The 22747-nt window shown below is 32.0% G+C and overlaps 2 protein-coding genes across 2 annotated transcripts; one reads left to right on the forward strand and one right to left on the reverse strand.

Moving 5' to 3' along the window:
• Positions 1 to 3888: 3888 nt before the first annotated feature.
• LOC114399464 (protein PHYTOCHROME KINASE SUBSTRATE 4) lies at positions 3889 to 5878 on the reverse strand. Its single transcript, XM_028361661.1, has one exon. The coding sequence runs from the start codon at positions 5477 to 5479 to the stop codon at positions 4019 to 4021; it is 1461 nt and encodes a 486-aa protein (XP_028217462.1). The 5' UTR covers positions 5480 to 5878; the 3' UTR covers positions 3889 to 4018.
• A 7158-nt stretch (positions 5879 to 13036) lies between these two features.
• Positions 13037 to 15007, forward strand: LOC114399112. The gene is made up of 3 exons (XM_028361221.1): positions 13037 to 13495; positions 14148 to 14295; positions 14398 to 15007. The coding sequence occupies exons 1-3, from the start codon at positions 13121 to 13123 to the stop codon at positions 14622 to 14624; spliced, it is 750 nt and encodes a 249-aa protein (XP_028217022.1). The 5' UTR covers positions 13037 to 13120; the 3' UTR covers positions 14625 to 15007.
• Positions 15008 to 22747: the final 7740 nt, after the last annotated feature.

Below are 22747 nucleotides of genomic sequence, written 5' to 3' on the forward strand. Positions count from 1 at the left end.
TTATGTTTGACATGATAGTATAGAAATATGTTGCATTGTCACAACGTATTTATTTTTTCAAAAAAAGATTTAATATCATAGAAAAAAGGTAATAAATATTTATCGAGTGTTTTATCCATTAACTTGATGCAAGATACCTGTATGCTGTTTCTTCCCTTTAAAACGACGTCGTTTTAAATTTTGAGAGTTGTGTTAATATTATTCTCAAAACAGTATTTTGAAGAAATAGTATGAAAATAACTTAAGAAGGAACAACAGATAAGTCAATTTTTTTATACAAGATGCATGTATGTATGCCTTGGTAATTAGGAGCATCGCTCTAGTTTGAAGAATTCTGAGCCCCATGCACAGAGCAAAGTTAAAGGATGCCCTGTTAAGCCATGTGAGATAACATTATTTGGTTTTGATTGATTTCGATACTGATTTTAGCTGTAACAGTACACGTGTTAAAAAATGTATATAGTGTTGCACCTATTTTTGTCTTAAAAGTAATAAAATTCTTGTTAGAAACTAAAACGAAAGACATATACAATTAGATCATTCATTCTCTCTGTTTGTTTTGAAGATGCATGGTGCCTGAAAAATTAGCTTCTTCTATAACAAAAGCTGAAATATAACTTCCTATATTGAACCTATTACTATTTTGTTGATATACGTAACATTATTCCATGGTGTCTTAATAATTAGTAAGTTAGTTTTTATATATAAGATTCAAATTCGAACTTCTGTTCATTACTTTTTATAAGAACTACTTCATAATATTAAAAAATATTTAGAAGAGAGAAAAAAACATTAATAACACTAATAGTTTTAAAATATATATATAAATTTAAGATAAATTTATTGCTTATTAAATGAATTAATATTTTTTTTAATTAGAATGAATTAAATAATTGAGTTATAAATAAAAATAAAATTACTCCAACTAATCACGTCAACTTTAATTAATTGATTATGGGAAAGAATCCATTAAGGAAACTCTAACATATTCATTTCTCATTTGCTTCTTTCTCAATGAGAGGTATTTTTTTAATCATTTGGGAGATTGTTTTTTCAAAATTACCAAATGAAAATACTTTTTGAATTAATTTTTATTTAAAGATAAGTCATAAATCTTTATACAACTTCAGTTTTAAAAGATATAACCTTATAATTAGATTTCGTATAAAAATTTATTACTTCTATTAAGTCGTGACTACTTTTATACTTTATTCCTACATGAGAATTAATTCAAAAACTACTCTCATTTAGTGATTTTCAAAAAAAGTTACCCTTGGGTTAAAAAGCCAACTTTGAGAGCTCATGGCTCCTAATAAATGGAATATCATTGTACTAAAAGTTCTTAAAAATATGTTATATAAGTTCAGCTAATTAATATATATATATATATATATATATATATATATATATATATATTTAGTTAGTTAGTTAGTTCAGCTTATATTTATAAATCGTGTAACATTATATTTTAATATATACTTTAAATTTTATATAAATATATATTTTAAATAGTACAAATTAAATCATACTCTTTTTTTTACTGCATTAAGTATTTTTTTTATCACTAATAATGAAAATTTCAAAGTTTATCAATAACAACATTAATTATTATCACGATTGGTATGTCAATATCTATCTCCATACGTACGGCTCCTACTATCAAGGAAGTCATTTTACTTAATTCCCACGATTAGAAAGCAAACCACAAACAACCATATAAAATCAATAAAATAATAATAAAAATCTATTTAATATATAGAGAGATTAATAACCAACGTGTAAATCAATTAGCCTGAAATTGTTTCACCTTAAATAATAGTCTCAAGTTGGAGTATTCTAGGTATATATAATTACGTTAAATATTTAAAGAAATTACTTAATTGATAATGGATAAACTTTAGGGGTATAACGATATTAATGCTAGTATCTAGAGGTTTTTTAATCAACAACAAAGAAAATTTGATTAAGAGAGATGATAATTAAAGGCCATAAGGAATACCCAATTTTTTTTTTAGGAGAATTCACTCTTACAACTATGTAAGACATACCTAAAATACTAATAATTAACCACAATAGGTAAGCTCTAAGGATCTAACAGTCGTCTAATTAGTAAGTACGTTTTTTTTCTTAACTGGTTTTGTTTTCTTACATTTTTTATTTATTTTGTATAGACAAATAATTTTAAATATTACAAATTAGGTCATATTCAGTTCTCAGCACTAATAATGAAACTTTCGAAGTTTATCAATAACACCAATAATTATCATCACGAGAGATATGTCAATATCTATCTCCTACGTACGGCTCCTACTATGTATCAAGAGAAGTCATTTTAATTGATTCCTTATGATCAGAAAGCACACCAAACATTCAATCAATAAAATAATCGAGATTTATTATATATATTGATAATATTATTCTTAGATTTGTTTTCTTTTCATTTTTAAACAGAGATGAAGAAATTCATATTTTCTTTTTCATGAAAAGTAAATGTAAAATAAAAATAAATAAAAATTCAACTATAGAATAACATTTTGAATTTCAACTAGCAAATGAATTGTCTAGCTTTTCTTTTTCATGTGCATATGAGTTGTCGGGTGATTGTACACCATATAATTCCTACACACATAAAGAATTTTTTGCGTTCCATTAATTAATACATATAGAATTCAAATGTACTAACCAATGCCACGTGATTTTGTATTAGATCTAATATTAATAGGACCCACACTCAATTCTACATGTCGTTATTACGTATGCTAGACATATATACCATTTAATTTACGTGGTCCACATATAAGCATCATATGTTTTTCTTCCAAGCACACTCTTTTAGATACACTTTTTATTTTACAAAATTTATTAAAAAAATACAAAATGTGGTAGGCTTGCTTCTTATTTAATGAGTTCCACTTATAATTATATAATTTTATTAATAATAAAAATTCACCCAAAAAATACATAAAAAATATGCTCCTAACACTCTCCTTATATATGTTTAATTATTTATTATTTTCAAATCTTTATGAAGGTCGGTAATTTGCATACATTGCTTTGTGCTATTGTATAATAATGATTGATAAGCATCTTCCATTCTGTAAATTTGAGTGAGTCATTAACAATTTTTTTATCACATCATATTATTTATCTATTTTATTTATACTTTTGTCCCTTCTCTTTTTTTATGGTGTCAAATAACTTTCAGATGTCTATCATTCAATTTTTTAACATGAAAAATACTATAAACATTCTCTTTTAAATATATTTTATCTTATTGATTAAAATTTTTAAAAAATTACAAAAGTTTATAAGTCTGATTTCTTATTCAATGAATATATCTTGATTTTGTAATATTTAATATTTTGTGTTATTTAGTGATTTAAATTAGTAGCGTAAATTTATACTTATTTAATAACTTATCTTTGTAATGTTGTTTATTTATGACTTAAGGTTAAATGAATTAATGTTATATTTGTTTATTTTTAATATTATGTTAGATTATTTAAGAGTAAATTTTTGGTTTATTTGTAGTGATTTTTTTAATTAATATTTTATTATTATTTAAAAGTGCAGGTCACAAGTCAGATGTTACAAATATGAGTATGGATATATAAGTATAAGTGAATGTGAGGATGTGGATTAAAGTTGCAACTTGATATATATATGGAGCACATGGAGACGGGTAGTATTGTTATTGTATACGACTAGGGAAAATTTATGCAGTTAAGTTCAAATTCCACTGTGTAGGTTTTCTTTCTTTTTTAATGGGTGCATGCCACAGATTTGAATGCTAAAACAAATAGTCCTTCAATGGTAGCAATTTGTTGTGGTGTTAATGAAGGAAATAATTGTATGCAACATAAGAAAATTAAAGCATCATATCTCGGATAATAAAAGAACGTGAGCCCAACGGATATATATAAATGGAACAGGGAAACAAAAGGCGACAGAATAATTTAAAACGGAGGAAGAAACAAACAAAACGGAAAAAAGCGCGCGCGGAAGAGAAGGTGCATGGCTATGTCGCCAAAGCAAGCGACACGCGAGGTGCGTTGCGGTGACCCCGTGGTGGCTTGTTTATACTCCCAATCACGTTCACATCTGATGCTGACGTGGCGTTTCTCTGTCCCTCTGATCCACATTTCACCGGCTGCGGCCCCACGCTAACCGCCTTCTCGCACCGACAGCTCACCAACAAACCGTTTCCACCTTTCCGCTTCCACTTTTCTTCCACGGCCACGCCATTGGAAATGGCCTCGTCGTGTCCCTCCGCGGTGGTCACGCTCCACTCGATGCTCGCCTCGCTCGGTTCGTACCATTCGGTTATCGTTTGAGTTGTTGAACCTTCTTCCATGCTTCTTCGGCCGTAGAAGAATCCTGTCGCGGTGGCGGTGCTGGAGGCGGCGGCGGCGGCTTCGTCGAACGAGTCTCTGCTGTTGCGGCGGTACGCGGCGGGGTAGGTTGACTGTGTCGCGGTGGAGAAGCTCTCGATCTCGAAGAGATCGGAGCTCGCGTCGCTCGCGGCGTCGTCTTCCACGACGACTCGCGCCTTCGCCGGTAATGGATAGTTGAGTTGCTTCGGCGACGGATTTGGAGACGGCTCGTCCGGCGGACGGAAAACCTCCAGGGATTCACGCGGTGGATCTTCCTCGACGATGCCGTTTACGTTCGCGAGCTTTAGTTTCGTGATTGGATTGTTAGGGTTTAGCACAGGGAAAGTGAATCCGTCCGTGAACGGAACTCTCACGGAGCTAACAACTCTGTGAGAGTTGGAATTATGAAATCGTTGCGATTTTGCAGCGATAATTGTTGCTGTTGCCGGTGCTGGTGCCAGTGCTGGTGTTTGATTCAGAATCCAATTATTCGGTGTGATGTGATTACGAACGTTGTTGTTGTTGTGATGTTCGGTATCTCTTTCTTGTTGTGATATCTGAGTTTTTGATTCTTGTGTTGATTCTTTGACTCGAACTGATTTTTTCCCCGTGCATGGGCATTTTCGCCTCAGGAGCCAAATTGATTTGGAGAGTTTGGGGTTTTGGAGGTTTTTAGGGTTTTGAGGGTTTTGCATTGAGACAGGGATTGCACCTGGAGGGTGAGATAGCAACCCTGTTTGGCTGTTCCAGCTGGCTTCTGAGGAAGCCGTTGGGGTTACCACGTGGAAGGAACGCCCTCTGTAGTTTCTAATGTGGGCGTAGCTGTCCACAGAAGATGAAGCAGAGGAGTATCTGGTGGCTTCTGTGATGGTGACATCACCCCTCTCTGGAATTCTCTCCATGGGAGAGACTCTGCTGATGCTAACCTTTTGAATGTTGTTATTGTTGTCATTGTCGTCGTCATCGTTGAAGTATTTGCGAGCATCGAAGATGCTAAGCTCAGTGGTGGCATCTTCAAGAGGAGCAGCAGTAATTGTTGTTGCCTTGTTACCTGGCCTGAGATAGGATGAGAAAGAAGCATCTCTATCTCTCACCGTCTTCATCATTATCGCTCTTTCCAATAAAATATGTTTTTGCAACTGAAAAAACTGAGCTGTTGTTGCATTTGGAATTCCTTGTGCTTGATATATATGTGCTGAGGTCTCTGTTCTCACTTGTGCTGACACTGATCAATTATGAGGCTGTAAAAACTAGAAACATCGTATGCCCTTCTCTTCCTTTTTTTAATTTTTTATTTTTCTTGCCTCTGTAATGAAACAAATTCCCCCCAACCTATGATCTGACTCACTCACTTTCTCGGTGTATTAGGAGTAAACAACAAAAGTCTGAATTTTTAAAGCGGAATGTCATGACTAGATTATGATATCTGTGTAGATAGAGTGATGGAATGGCCAATTATGTGTGATACTTCATCATTTGGATGCATCATGGCCATCTGTTAGTAGCTATCTCTGTCTACAGAGTTAATCATTGAGAAAAAGTTCGATGCCTTTCGATTTGTAGGCTAAAGTTAACAGTAGTTTGGACTGACATAGAGCAGTTAAAAAAAGGGTACAACAAGAAAAGTATTTACTTTTTCTACACAATTTTAGGAGTTATATTATTCATAGTTTCATGCAACACATTTTTTTACAACACTTCCACCAAGTTACTTTTCTCCATTACATCATGCATCTTATCACATACAAAACTCTTGTATGAAATGTTGTACGGAGTTGAAGTATAATTAACATTTCTCCAATTTAATAGGTTGATGATTCTCCATGCTTGTAAAATTTCTATCAGGTACAGTTTATTGAAATAGAGATGTACTAGATCTTGACAACGCTTCTTGGATTCTTAGTTGTAGTGTATCAGATAGTTATGAATGTGTGCAACAAACTGGATGCTACACCTCAAATTCCATTGGTAGGTAGAGCTATTATACATATAATACAGTAAGCTATTGTCAAAATATAACTAATGTTGCTTTAGGACTTTATGTTGATATATGATACAGACATTTTAAGCACTTTGAATTAATTATTGACCTCTTTTATTGCTATAACTCATCTTGGAATGACAGAAGAAAGTTAGGTCCATGCTGTATGGCTCTTTAAGAGCTTCAATAAGACTCCAGAGTCCAGGACAATTAAGTTTACTATTTGAGAGACATAAAAATTGCTTGAATCACTTTTTTCCTTGATGGATTGTTTCCCAACTCAAGATCTGTGACTGTTTCTCCCGTTCTTTTCCTTATTTTCTAAGTTTCCTCTTGGATGAGGCCGCCTGATAAGTTTGGTGGTGCTGATTGAATAAAGTAGGCAAAGAAGCACGTCCTATCTGACATCAAACATCAGCCAGGTAGCAACGTGAATGAGTGAGGGTCCATTGCATTTGACATTTAGGGATGAAGGTATGTCTGAACTCTTGGGAGACCATAAAGAACTGTCTTTATGGGTACCCAATCAATTATCAGAGGTGGATTGGTTTTGGAAGCAGTGCATGGTGGGCCACCATTAACCTTCTAGGTAACATGGACTGCTTTACTGCCTGCCTTTAGACAAGTTATGCATGGCTCTTGAGCAGGTGGTGGTCCTCATTTTGCCTTAGGAACAAGATTTTGGTCACATTCTTTCTATCAGATAACATAATATAATGTTTTCACTCGACAAATCTCTAACTCGTTATCAATCTCTTTTCCTTTACAAAATTTAGCTTGGTTGATATTGCTGAATAATACAAATTGATGTTACTGTCCCTTTAGTGAAAAGGATGCTGTCTTTTGCACATGATGCAGAGCACTACTAATTTCTTGTGGTGTTACTGTTTTTTATCTTCTTTTTTGGTTTCTTCTTTCTTCTTGGTAATCCTGTTAGGTGGGGGAATAAGATTCTCTCACAGGATCATCTTAGTATGTACATTGTGTGTGTGAAAATAACATAGAAGCTTGAGGAGACTTTCCAAAACCTGTTCTTGTTGAAGCTTTAAAGCCTAACATTTTACATTTATAATTATAATAGGGGGATAATGTGGCATATGTAATATTCCAATTCTTGAATATTATTTTATTGCATTGATGTTTGTATTTCTCTCTTTTGTTCCATCCCTAACTGCCTTTTTATAATGGAGAATAATTATTTCATACAGAAACAGGAAAGGGGGATGGATAAATATTATCAGGTAACATGATAAAAAAGAAAAGGAAAGAAAAGAAAGAGACAGAATTAAAATATTAGGAGGGTATGAAGAGGTTGCAAACAATCTAGGTGAGCAAAAGCCAGAACCCTTACTACAATATGCCATGTCCTTAATGGTTGGTTAGGGAAAAATTAGTCTCTAGTCTCTACACATACCTGACTTCTTTAAGAATTTCCCATTGATGTTACAGTTAACGGTTTCTATAGTTGTCATAAGCATGGTATTTTCCATTAATTGATCCTCATCAACCCCAACAAGAAACTGAACATCATAATTTTTTCATGTTCACATTTGTATTTTCTTGTCTCACATGATAATCAATTTTTCCCAGTTAACTCCTACAAGCTTTTGTGTTTTAAGAGATTAACTCCTACATACTGGTGATAGTAGTAATTTGATTTTTACACACAAATTCTAAAAGATTCTACAAAAAGATCTGTTTTGTGAGAGAAGCTATTAGTGCTGAGGGCTATATATTTTATGAATGAAAACTAAATATTCTAAACAAAGATCTATTTTGTGTAAGAATGATGTCATATTGTATGAACTTGACACTGATCGTAGATCGATGCTTATGATGGTAAACCACACGTGAGTGTGGAATACAAAATTCATACTGTATAAAATTGACACCGATCGTAGATGCTTATGATGATGGTGAACCACACGTGAGTGTGGAATACAATATTCATACTGTATGAACTTGGCACAGATCGTGGATGCTTATGATGGTGAACCACTCGTGAGTGTGGAATACAATATTACAATGTTCCACATTATAATGGTGATAAGATGATGAACTAAGAATTTTATATAAGGAGTGGAACTGAGATGAGTTGAGTCGAGCCAGACATTTTTAGGCTCAACCGACAGGAATAAGCGCGGTTCATTAATAAAATAAGTTCATTTCTTGATGTTTTTAAAAAACTACAGCTCATTTGGTGGTTGAACTGTTGCAGTATTCCTTGCCCAAATGGCAAAATGCTAACTCCAAACAATTACTGAATTACACACTCATTCAAGCTCAAACATTCCCTCAAAGTCCAAAAACTCGCTCAAAGCCTAAACCCATGTTTGAGTCTAAATTAACAAGATAGAGATAGGATAAAAATATTATAAAAGCAAGATTTTTTTTTTTTTTTTGTGTATCTTACTTATTGAAAATTTCCCCTCTAAAGTGTCATGAAATTGGGGAAATGTGTGCTGCATTTTTTAAATTAAACAATTTTTTCTAACATAAAAATAATAAATAATTTGATGTTATAAAAAGTTTAAGTTTACTTTAGTTTAATTTTTTATTGGTATAGTTTTTATTTTAATAATCAATCAATTTTTTCCTACTCTTTCACAATTAGAGATTTTATGATTTGATTTTCTTATACTTATTTTAATTCATCCAAACAATATTTATTGTCCTATTTCTCTTTTATTATATATTCTTTTCCTTTTTATTTATTTCTTCTCTATTTCATTTCTAACCTAAATAAAGCACTATAAAGGAAAAGCTAGGGAGAGGGAATGTGTCAGACACATTTATTATTTTTATTATTATTTATTCCCATTTTGGGTAATATTTTGTATAAAAATATTTTTTTCACGTTCTTAACAAATATACATGCATCTTATGAGAGGAGAGACAATTAAAAGTTATATTCATTCAATAAATTTATATAATACTGTATTATTTTTTTCATCAGATCAACTATCTTATCTTACACACTTTATTCTCTTTCTCTCTATATATTTACTACAAAATTTACACATGAATACAATTTTGATAAATAAATTGCTAAGTGATAAAAGGATTTTTTTTTGAGAAGAGGGTATAAATCTTGGATTATAAAAAAATGTACTTGGTATTACATACTAATGTCAATTGCAAATTAATTTTTTTTAACTAGAAAAAAAAAATCTTTCATAGGTCATTGAATTGATGGATGATAATTCATTGTCGTATAGTATGCTTATGAAGTTGACTAAGTATTGTTCATTGAAAGACCTTGCAGGTTAATTTTAATCTCAGTAGTGCTAGCAATATATGTTCTAACACATTTTAATTTCCAAACATTGAAAACAACAAAATCACAATAGGGTTAGTATCATTCATCACATTTTTACAGTCTCGGCCTATTAAAAATGTTGGGTTTTGCTTCCTACACCTTCTTTGTTCTTCTTGCACCTCCAAAAATATCCAAACAGACAAAATTATCCCTGTAGTCAACCACCTAACACCACCATGCCCCATCTCTACCCAACCACCCTATATCATTGTTACACACCAACACCACCGTTGGCAACTCTAATAGTGTGTTTGGATGAAGTAATTTAGTACGAAAATTTATTTTTTCAAGGAATTTAAAATGATTCATAATAAAATAGTTTGTTTGGATAGAGTATTTGAAAGAAGATTTATTTTTTAGTATTTTTATGAATCATTTTGATTGACTAAAATAGTAAGATTTCAAATTCTCTCAAAAAATATAAAATTTGAAATTCTTTTTTCGGAGATGCTTACTCTAACTCACGTTCTTGCTCGTGACTCTTTCTCGCTCAACACTCACAACTACGGGTGATTAAAGTTTTTACAGTAGATATCGGCATAAATTATTTTTCACTAACATTGGCCGATATTTTTTCAGTCAGAATTTTTTTGTATGATGTCAACCAAAGCTATTTTTTGCCAATATCGACTAAGATTTTTTTTAGATAATGTTAGTTAGGGTTATTTTTTCACTAACATCAGTCATGGGGAATTTTTGCTAATGTCGGCCAAAGATTTTTTTGGCCGTTGTCATCCAGGTTTTTTCAGTTGATGTTGACCAATGATTTTTTTGATCAACGTTGGCTAGATTTTTTCTACTGACATCGGTCATGACTAACTTTTGAGTAAACACCTGTTAGGGTTTTTCAGCCAACGTCAGTTAGGTTTTTCCAGGCAACATCGGCCAAAGCTATTTTTTAGCCAATATTGGCTAAGGTTATTTTTTAGCCGATGTCAACTAGATTTTCTTAGCCGACGTCGGTTATGATTTTTTTTTTACATCGACTAGGATTTTCTGCCTGACATTAGTCAAAGTTATTTCTTAACCACATTAGCTAGGTTTTTTGGTTGATGTTGGCTAGGGTTTTTTCTGCTAATATCAACTAAGTATTTTTGACCGACATCGAACATGACTATTTTTAGTCGACATTGACTAGATTCTTATAGTCGACATCCACTAGAGTTTTTTCCGTCGACATCGGTTAGAGCTATTTTTTTAACCAACATCAGCCAATGCTATTTTTATAGCCGATGTTGGGTAGGATTTTTTGTCCGACATTAGTCAGAGTTATTTTTTTAGTCAAATTCGACTAGGAATTTTTTGGCCAACGTTGACCAATGATGCTTTTCGGTCGATATCGGGTAGGTTCTATTGGTCGGCATCGACCAAGCTATTTTTAGCCGATATTGGGTAGATTTTTTTGTCAACGCCTATTAGGATTTTTTAGGCCGACGTTGGCTAAAAATAACCTTTGTCAATGTTGTTCGAAAAGACCCTAGCTGGTGTTGTCCAAACAAATCCTAGCCGACGTTGGTAAAAAAAATCTAGCCAATATTGGCTGAAAAATAGACTCAACCAACGTTAGCAAAAAAATAGTCCCGATTGACGTCAGCTGACAAATATTCCTGGCATACTTTGACAAAAAAAACCCTATTTAATGTCGACCAAAAAATAACCTTGATTGATGTCGGTTTTAAAAACATCACTAGTTGTGGTCAGACAAAACAACTCTAGTTAAAATTATCAATATTTTATATTTATAAATTATTAAAAATTGAAAATATTTTTTAATTAATATTTTAAAATTAGATTGTGTTTATTTTCTATAAAGTTTAATACTAAAATTTCATCTATTTAAAATATAAAATTGAAATTTTGCATATGGAGGAAATTGAATTGCTCTATCCAAACAAAGAATTTAAAATGGAAGAAATTTGAATTGATTTATCCAAACAAAATATTTAAAAAATGAAGCCAATTATCAAAGCAATTCAAATTCTAGGCCTTTTAAATTCCTTAAAATTTTGAAATTTCTTATCCAAACACAAGATAATGTGGGGAAGAAGGTGTAGACGAAATTAAAGACGAAAAAGAGTGTAGAATGCGATCTATTTTAGGAAAACTTGTTTGGAAGTCACTAATCTTTTTAATATTTTGAGAAAGACCTTTCAAAAATTATGTAATCATACTTCCGGAAAGGCTTTTTCCAGAAGTGCAAAAGAAAAATTAGTGTCTTTAAGTGCTACATGTTCTATAAAGTGGTGAATCAAAGTTGAAGTTCTCAAAGAGAGAGATGCCTACATTTACAATTGTTTCTTAAGAAGAAGATATGTGAAAATTAATAATAAAAAACCCAACTCTTAACCACAATTCTAATAATTATTTGCTTGTATTAATTTTACAAAGATTCACCATTTTTAATAAACTCAATTTCTATTTGTTAAAAATGTCTCTTTTTAAAAAGAAATTTATTTAAATGTTTTGATATTTCATAGTATTATTACACAATTTGGAGAAAAAAAAAACCATCTCATATGGGTGTGTGTGGCTTTCAATATTTGAATTTATTTCTAATAACATATCATCTTAAAAATTAGGACAATAATTTTAAAAAATAGAGTATAAAAATGATGAAGAGTTGATGATTTTGCTTAATCTTTCCCAAGTATGACAACCTAAGTTTGTAAAAAAAAAAAGTATGACAATCTAAGATAAAAGCAGTTCCTAAAATTAAAAGAGTAAAAATAAATTTAAAGTAAATTAGTAAAGATAAAAATAGGACAAAGAAATAGCAATGACCTTATATACTATAAGTTAGAAGTGATTACAATAAGCTTATGTACTAAATAAACTATTTTTTTTATCAAACTAGTTTATAAGCTCTTAAAGTGATTTGTCAGACATATTGATTGAATTATTTTTATTAAAAATAATATTAATCAGTAATATTTAATGGGGTACATCTGAGTCACGTTTTTTTCCACATTTTTTTACACGTACTTACTTTATAGCATCAACTAAAAGACTTTTACTTATACATAATAAAGGGTAATTAATAAATGAGAAATATTTAAATGTAAAAAGTAGTGTAATTAAAAATAGTAGTGGAATGATATATTTATTACTACGTTTTATATCTTTTTTTACTAAAAAGAAAAATAAATAAATTCCCATATCTTCATCTCATAAAAGGTAAAAATAGATTAAAACTTGCTAAAATAAATAAGAACATCATTATTAAAAAATATATCTAATAAATTGATTTGACAAATCCAACCGTTCAAACAAATATCTAGTCAACTAGAAAGTAAAGTACCACATATACACATAAATCTTCAAGGGTGCAAGAATTCTTGTTTTCTTAGTTGCCACGACACGAGCTTTCACCACCACCACACAAAAACCACTGAAAGCAAATATGGCTAAGCCTGAGAAAGTGAAACCTTTCCATGCCATTCATCATCTATGGCTTTTCTTCCTTCTTCTCTCAGAACCCTTTTCCACATCTCATCTCAACGTTCTCTTCCTAATTCCTTTCACAACTCCATCACTCTTGCATCATCTTTCAATCCACTGACTCATTCAAAGCAGCACCTGAACCACAGAGGCTGCAACTCCAAGCTCTTGGCTATTTCTTACAGGTATTTCATTGAAGAAGAAGAAGAAGATGATGATGAAAACAACAACTTTGATGAAGCAGTGGCTCTCTTCAATGGAGGAGAGTACTACAAATGCCATGACTATCTTGAAGCCCTTTGGCTCAATGCTGAAGAGCCCACCAGAACTCTCATTCATGGAATACTGCAATGTGCCGTGGGTTTCCACCACCTCTTCAACCAGGTTTTTATACATTTAGGCATAATTACAATTTATTCCATTGAGATTATTGCTAATTTTCTCATTTTATATATTATTTTTTGCATATTTACGCATATTAAAAAAATACCTTCATTATTTTTACATATGAATCATACATAAAATAATCTTAACACACCGAAGTCAGCCTAACTGCCTAAGGGTAAAGGGATTTGAGTAGTACTAGAATGTGTCAGAATTTAATTAAGTTCAATCCTTAATGTCATCATTATATACATAAAAATAATCTTAAAAATAACAAAAATGAAGTACAATATAATTAACAAAAAATATATTTTCTAAGATATATAAGTACAATTATCATAAGAATAAATTACACCAATATTTTCTAAGATTTTTCAAGGAAGATAATATAATTATTTCTTTTAAGAGAGTATTAGGAACATATTTTTTAGCATATTCCTTTAAATATATTTTTCTAATTGATTAAAATTTATTGAAAAATATAAGAGAATCATTAAATATGATGTAAGACCCACTAAATTTTATCATTTTCATAAATTTCGTCTAATAAGAAAGTGAGATTAAAAAAGTGTGTTTGTATCATTTTAATTATGGTATGGTTTTGCTTGAACATGAGTTATTGTCTTTAAAAAATTGTTCATGGGTTGACTAGAACCACAGAGGAGCCATGATGCAATTGGGGGAAGGACTATGTAAACTGAGAAAGATGGAATTCTCAAATGGGCCGTTTCAAAAGTTTGAGAAAGACATTTCAGCTGTTCTAGATTTTATCTACCAGACTCAGATAGAATTAGCTGCATGTGAGTTACTCCAACCTTGAAATGCCATGCAATTAATTTAGTTTGGTTAATTATGAAGAAATTACTTACATGCAATTTGTGTTTCCCCTTGAATTTGAGCAGGTAGTGAGGATATGTGTGTTGCAATGGATCGATCAGAAAGGTCTTACCAACTTCTAGGGGAATATGCTTCAGGGCAGCGTGTGTATGATCTAGAACTTTGTAGTGATGCATCAGTGTACATTGTGTTCTGCCCTCAAGGCTCTAATAATGGTGGTGCCACCGAAGCCCCAAGGGTGAAGCTTCCAACGCTTAAGGCTACCACAGAACATCTTGTGGCCTATGAATAAAAGTGAACATCATTTAAGGCCAAAGACCAATGCTATAGATAAAACCACATGCAAAATTTGTTCTTGTGCAGTTGTCACATAATAGAACCCTAATTAAATTAAAAGCAGTAACAAATCACAATATGTCAAACCTTATGTTTTGCAATGATTTCATAAAGGATTTTTGTCAACACGAGTGAAGATACTCAACACCCTAGACTGCACAAAATGTGTATTTGTGTATTTATGCAGTCTGGAAACAGACTGAAGAGGGGAGTTTAGGGTGGGTTTGGGATAACTGTAAAATTTAATTATTTCAATAATCAATTATATATTTATAATTTATTATTGTTATAATTGGTTATAATCATAACATTTTCGGGAATTTCTGCCCATTTTTCTTATAATTTAGCATACCTCTTTCTTCCCATTCTAGGTTTAGACAACCTTTGTAAGAACTAAAAACATCTGTATATATTACATTACAGTTTACTCTCATGACTTAGTTAATTTTCAATTTTTCACTTTATATGATAAATAAGATTTGAATATGTTTTTTATCCCTGTAAATTAGTGTCTTTTTATTTTTGGTCCCTATAAATTTATTTTTTAATTTTAGTCTATGTAAGTTAACATTTTTTCAATCTTTGTTTTTGTAATTTTTTATTCATTTTTAGTTTTTATAAGTTTACATTTTTCAATATAATTTCCTTTAAGATTTTAAATTTTTATTTATTTATAATCTCAATAAGTTTACACTTGTAAGAACCAAAATTAAAAAATCATAAACTTATTAGAATTAAAAATAAGAAAAATATCTTGGGTCCGAAATTTTAAAAACACAAACTTGCATATACTAAAAACAAACCAAAAAATTTACAGGAACCAAAATTGAAAAAATAAAAACTTACATGAACCAAAAACATATTTGAGCCGATAAACAAAGTATTAAGTATATTTAATTCGATTTATTATGAGTTTTTCCTGTTTTAAAAGAAAATTCAGGGTCAAATATAAATAAAATATATTTTTAAGAGGAAAGTATTTAAAAAAATTTCTATAAGCACATTTTTTTTTAAAAAAAAAATCTTCCTTCTACAAATAGTTTTTTATTTAAGGGAAAAGAAAAAGCTTGGGTATATTTCCATAAGTAATTTTATTGTTGTTTTTCAATTAAAATTCAACTTTCACTTCAATAACCTGCGTTGACCTTCAACGCTGACTTTTATTGTACAAATTATTAAGGTAAAATTTTAATTTTAATTAGGCAACATCACCAAAAACATTTATGATACTGCAACTAGACGGGAACTGTAATTAAGCATGAGACTGAGTGAAGACTGGATAATGTTGACCAGACTATAAAGAAAAGCTCGACATTCACCAAATGTTGGTAAAAAAACACACTTAAATATAGGAGCAAAGTTCATAAATAAAACATTTTTCATAATTTCCGTTGGTCATCTATTGATTTAGGTAACCAAAACAAAACGCAAAATTCTGAATTCCGATTGAAATGGTTCTAATAATGTCTGGCCGAAATTCTCAGGACTAACAAACACCAAACAGGAAAGGAATTCAAAATTGTTGGCCTATCAAATAAACAGAATCACTTTCTTTTCCTTTTCTGGTCACCAGGCCAATGATTGTACCAATTCAGCTTCGTGCTCACGTTTCTAGGTCAACTTGGTGGAGATTGCAAGACTGCAATGAACATCTATATCATCTTTTTGAAATAATCAAACTCTGATATGAAGCTGTAAAAAATCACAAAAACACTTATGGTCAGAAATTAAAATTAACCACGGAAGATAACATTTTTAAAATCTTTGTTTCATCTTCTAAAGTAGCTAAGTTAATAATAAGGCACCATTGGTGATGCTAATATTTTCAAGAAAGAAAATTTGTCATTGAAAGGCTCATTCATATTAAAATAGATTGAAGTGTTATAATCTCTAAGGAAAGCAAGGTGTAATTTTTTTCAAAATAAAGAGGACGACAATATAATTTAAGTATTTCTTAGAAATAATTTACCCATATTTTTATCATGCTAATGCATGAGTGACACTTATGTTGAATAAAATAAAATGCAAACATTAATTATCTAGGTGAACATTTTATCCACCCCGGAATTAGAAATATTCCAAGTCTCCCACAAGCTCACAAAAGGAATGCCCTTTTCTCACTTTCAGATTAACTTGATCCCAATTCCATAGATAGACAATGTAGTACAATTTTGTTGTGTACTTTGATGCATACTATTTCACTGAAGCCAAATTTTCCATTTATATTGATATTTTTTTGTTTATTATCTTTCAACTTATTCTATAGAAATACATAAAGAAATTACATATACAGATTAAACAATGATTCAAGCTTAAACATAGGGTGGGTTTGATAACTAATCAATATCAACCATCGATGACACATTGCCCAAACTGTGCATATTCATGCTGTCCAGCAAGTGATGAAGACAAACAGAAATTCCTTTACTTTTTCTGATTTATGACTTCATCCTTGATTTTTTTTTTCTTTTTGATATCTGAAATTCCTATACTTTTTGTCATTTCCTTGCTAAAACACAATTAACCTTATTTCATTACATACCTACCTCCCAAATAATACAGCACATTTCCAATGACACTTCTTCACAATCAAAGTTCAAGAAGAATACAAATTTGATCCAGTTGTAAACTATCCTAAAAGAATTCCATGTTTCAAGCTCTATCTTGTTTTTCCAATTTAGATTAGTCCTTTTCTTTCTTGTTTTTCTACATAACAATATTAGTACCATACCACATTAAATATTTAAAATTATTAGCACCTTCTCTTTTTCTTTAGTTTATTTGAACCATTATTTGGCAGTCGGCCAGCCTCTACCCCAGTCCACATCCAAAATAAAGTGATAATTGAAGAGATTAGAAATCCAAATACACAGTGTGCACAAACAGATACCAAATGGAGCACATGCATGCTTGCTCACATACACACAGAGTCAGAGAGTGAGAGATACCTGAAAATCCTTGTTTCTTCCTCAATACGCAACAATTGATGTTTGTAATTGCTCTACAGGGCTTGGGAGGTCCAACAGCGAAAATATATAAACTGCATTAAAATCTAAAGAAGATATTAAGGTAGACAAAAATTTTCTGCCTGCAAACTCATGGCTCAATATGAATCTCATGTCCACAGATGGCCTTCCATTTTACCTTAAATTCTTTAAAAATTAAATACTAGGGTATAATAAGTATTTTTTTAAGATTTAAATTGGTCCTTAACTCTTGTGTGCTTAGATTGTTTCCTTAGTATCTATAACCTGAATTCTTACTAATTCAAATGAAAAGGGTGGAAATATACATTCTGGTCTAAGAGGCGTTGGATAATCCATATACATAACTTAAGGTTATCTTTGTTATCCTACATATATAACTTTGACCACCAAGAATCCATTTCTCTCTAACAAGAATAATTTGGTAGAGATAAATATATAAAAAAAGGATACAAAAAAATCGAGAAGGACACATCCCCCAGCATCTACTAGCCATGGCAAATTCGGTCTGATTTTTGACCAATCCAGGCTGATCACAACTATACTGCATAACAAAAAAAACTAAATGTTCATTGAATATATAGTGATAATTTCATACCCTCACTATTTTCAGTTGGCAAAAGTCACTTTGGTGCTGAGAGCTGAGACTTAAAATAGAGAAGATAATATAAACTGGCAGGATACCTCGCTACATAAGTGGCATTCCCAATTACAGCAAACAGGAACATCAAAGGATTGAGTCCCTACAAATAGTAAAAACCAACTATAACTCCGTCCTGTGAGATAACTGACGCTGCTTCAAACAACTAGAAACATATTTCTTTTACTGCTCTCATAAGAGTTATATGGTGAAGGGAGGAGACTTATCTTCCGTACTCCTATCCCAAATTTTTCAGTTGCTAAATGATAAACAAAACAAAATGCATAAAGGATCACAGCTTTAATAGTTAGAGTCCCTAACCTCAACATGAACTCTTCTGATCTGCAAAATTGATGAGAATTATGTATCAATATAAACAATCAGCTTAACAAGATGAATCAATCCATCTTAAAGTGAATGATCTAATAGAAATTATAGATAATTTTGAAATTTCTAAATATATTACAGATCAGTTTCTCAAGGAAAATACCAAAATTGTTACTGTGTATTATATTCATATATGTGGAGTATTCTGTATTCATCCATTATTCTCTATAGCATACTTTTCCAAGTTTACCATCTATAAGCAGCCTATACAAGTGATGGAATGAATGACTGCAGTCCCTTATCAGTAAAACAATAAAAAATCTTATCTCATACAACACAATTTTTATCTGTTGAATTCCAACCTAAGCTACAGGAATATAATTGTATAACTCACATTTAAACAAATTTGAGACAGTCTTCCACTCAAATATATAAATGTCCATTGCCCAACCAAAGAAGGTTCCAACGCTACTGCTTCCAGAAACATCTGTTTTTGGCAACTGATCATCACTAACCTGCAATTTCTGTAAGAGTTGATGACAAATGGGGAAAAGAAAATTTCATCCTTTTGTTTTTCCTTTTAACATACACAAAAATTTAGAATCAATAATACCTTAAACACTACTTAAACTCAATCTTTAGTCATTAAGAAATATTGTTAATCTCCCTCACCCATATATATCAGCAATGACCTAACAATGGTTAGCAATAACCAAAAAGTTTCAAATCATGAAAATAACACAAATTAAATTTTATTTGATGTTCAGGTTATTCCTATTCTTATAGGATACACTAACTATATCATAAACAGTCAGGTAGATATTGAAACAGGGGTTATCAAATAGTTAACAAAGTTGCGACTTGAATTACCTGAAAAAGCTTTCATCCAACATAAATCACAAGTTGTTGTCGTGGGTTTGAGGTCATAGAATTAATTCTTTCATCTAGTGGTTGAAGTAGATTGATAACACCAAGAAAATTTAATGTTGAAACCTGAACAAAGACTAGATGCATTTAGATTTCAATGATGGCACTCCCAAAATTATGTACAAGACTACTAGTAGAATTAGAATGTTTACCAAACAAAGAGTATTCTTCATCTTTAAAGCTGGTGCAGATTGTGTTACAATGGTTGAACCAAGCAAGCTCTCTTGTATAGAATCTAAAGTAGGAGGTTTCTGTGCTAAGATGGATCCCGCTGTTGGAGTATGACTCTTTGACAAATATCTTGCTGACCTAATGAATTCAAAGTAGAAAGAGTATACTAAATTACAAATTAGAACTTTCTTTGCTTGAGAAAGAAAAGCCAACTAGAACTCTCTGACCAAAATTGTGCTTATTCTCCTAATATTAACATGAAAGAAATCATGCATATACAGCAAGCCCAAGAGAAAGAAGACAAATATTAGTGAATCTTCAGCATTTTGTTCATGAAAGTTTTCAAAACGAAAGATAATAAAACATCCAATGAAAAGAAATTTTGAGCTCATAGTAGTTTACTAATATGTTGGAACCAGACATTTGAATTTTAAACCTACAACTCTTTGATGAAATGTCTTGAGCTTTTCAATCATATACAGCCCAAGATTAAGGAAATCAGATATACTTCTTTAAACTGATCACATCAGGAGATCAAGGTTGACAAAGAAACTAGAGCACCAGAGTGCATTTTGAACACATTTTTACAAGAAAGATTAATTACTGGTAGAATAATTCTCTTCCAGTAGAAATTCTTTGAGGACGTGCTGGAAGAGGAATAGGAGAACTCAGACCGGTACCTCTATTTGAACCGTCAACTTGAATACTCTGTTCAGCATCACTGGCCTTTTCCAATTGTCCAACTTTTGTGAATGTCTCAACCTGTTGAGCTTGGAAGGTTAGAATACAAATCAAAATGATTAAGTATCAAAACTTGTCTATAGTTTCTCACTAACTTTTAGAAAATAATTGTAATTATGATATAAAGTACTTTGTACCTTTTCTCTACCACCTAATATGAGCATACTGCATATAGTCCCAAAAGACCAAGAAAAAAGCGTGCAAAACTCTTGGCAAGTATATAAACCATCTTTCTAATAGATTTAGATTTTAACACGATAAAACTTTTTTCTTTGTGTGTGATTTAATCAATAATCATTTAAATGAAATGGATTATCTGCAGTATACAAATAATTTCCAAGATAATAAAACGAATCACTTAGTATAGCCTTACTAATTTAAGTATCAACAATTATGTATTGGCATTGGATCCACAACAAGTTCAACACAAATATCATTTAGAAAATGAGAAAACAAATGCTGATGATGCTCCCAACAAAAGGATAAATTATTAATGTCCAACCATTCCAGTAATTGTTGCCTTAACTCAGCATCATTGCCCACTACTAACTTTCCTTTCTTCCTCAAAAGTTGACCATCCCAAGTGTAGTGTCCCAAATTACCTCCCTTCCAAGTTAAATGAGACATTAAGGCATGCAAATCTGCATCTTGCTCCCAAATCTTCTCAATTTTCTGTAGAAATTCTGAGGACGAAGTATCAAGTACCATGTGCATTATTTGCTGACGTGGCAGCCTAGGAAGTGCATCAGCCACATAATTATCATTGCCCTTCTTATACTGAATCTCGTAATCATACCCGGCTAGCTTTGCCAACCAAAACATCTGAAATTAAGTCTTTAACTTCTGACCCAACAAATACCTTAAGCTTTGTTGACCTATTCGAATTATAAACCTCCACCTCTCTAGATATTGATGCCAATGCTCCACTACTAAGACCACAACCATCAATTCTTTCTTATATGGAAAAGGATTGATGCCTCGGTGCTAGTGCCTTGCTGAAAAATGCCAAAGGCTGCCATTGCAACATAAGTACAACACCAATTCCATCTCCACAAGCGTTCGTTTCCACCTCAAAACCCATTGAACAATCTTTGAGTGCTAAAACTTGTTCTGAAACAAGTACATTTTTTAGTATTTGAAAGGCTTGAGATGATGACTTAGAACAATTAAACCAATTTTTCTAGAGTAAACTGGTCAATGGTTTGGCCAAAGCTCCAATTCTTGATGAAGCACCAAAAATAACCAGCTGGTCCGAGGAATTCTCTCAGCTACTTCATATTTGTAGGTTTTGGCCAATCACTTATTGCTTGAATCTGCTTAGGGTTTGTAGAAACCCTTTTATTGCTAATAATGTGCCCCAAATACTCCAACTTGTTGGCTACAAATGTCCACACACTTTTCTTCACAAAATAATGGTTTTCTCTCAAGATTAGCAACATCATCCTCAAATCAACGGTAAAATCTTCACGCTGCATTTTCCATTTAAAATTCTTCCACATACCATACACCTTCAATCTTTTTACTCCAACTAACTCGACTGCAGATAATTCAGCCCATTCTCCTTCCAACACAACCTCTTGGCCAAATCATAGTCCAAGAAATCATGGGTGCTGCCATTGTCAATGAGGATTTGAAGTGTTCTCCATCCCACATGCCCTTTTATTCTCATAGAGGTTGTTCCTTCCACACCTTCAATTGCATGCAAGGAAATGTTAGGATTATTTTCATTATCACATTCAGCTTCTTCTACAACAGTAACTTCTTCTTCATCAAGCTCAATGAGCTGCAATCGCATCCTTCTGCACTGAGGGCAATTACAGTCCTTGGTGAACTTATCAGGACAGTAAACAATGATTCAAGCTCTATGGTCAACTTCTTCTGCAGTTAAAGCTTTCAACATTCTTGATAAATTCTTGGGGGCAAAAGGGTCATTATTTAATGCCCCTGATACTGACATCTGTTTTGGATGGGACCCACTTCCGACCAATGTGTTCTTGCTGGACTTCCAGTTATCTTAGATACTGTCAGGAGCCATGTATCTCATGTTCTTAATAGCTATTTTCTTCTCATCATGCTGTTGAAGCTTTATTTGTAGTAGACGTGCCAAGCAGCGAGCTTCTCCCATGGTTCTTGGCTTGAATAAAAGGACAGGGTCAGCATATTCCTCTTGCAGACCAACTAAAGACGCATCAACAAGATAGTCTTCTGATAAGCGAAGTTTACAAGAAATCACATCAATAAATTCTGCCAAGCTGCCTTGCTGTGGCAGATTCATCAAATCTTGAAAGT

The sequence above is a fragment of the Glycine soja genome, chromosome 19 (assembly GCF_004193775.1).
Source record: "Glycine soja cultivar W05 chromosome 19, ASM419377v2, whole genome shotgun sequence".
NCBI classification, from domain to species: domain Eukaryota; kingdom Viridiplantae; phylum Streptophyta; class Magnoliopsida; order Fabales; family Fabaceae; genus Glycine; species Glycine soja.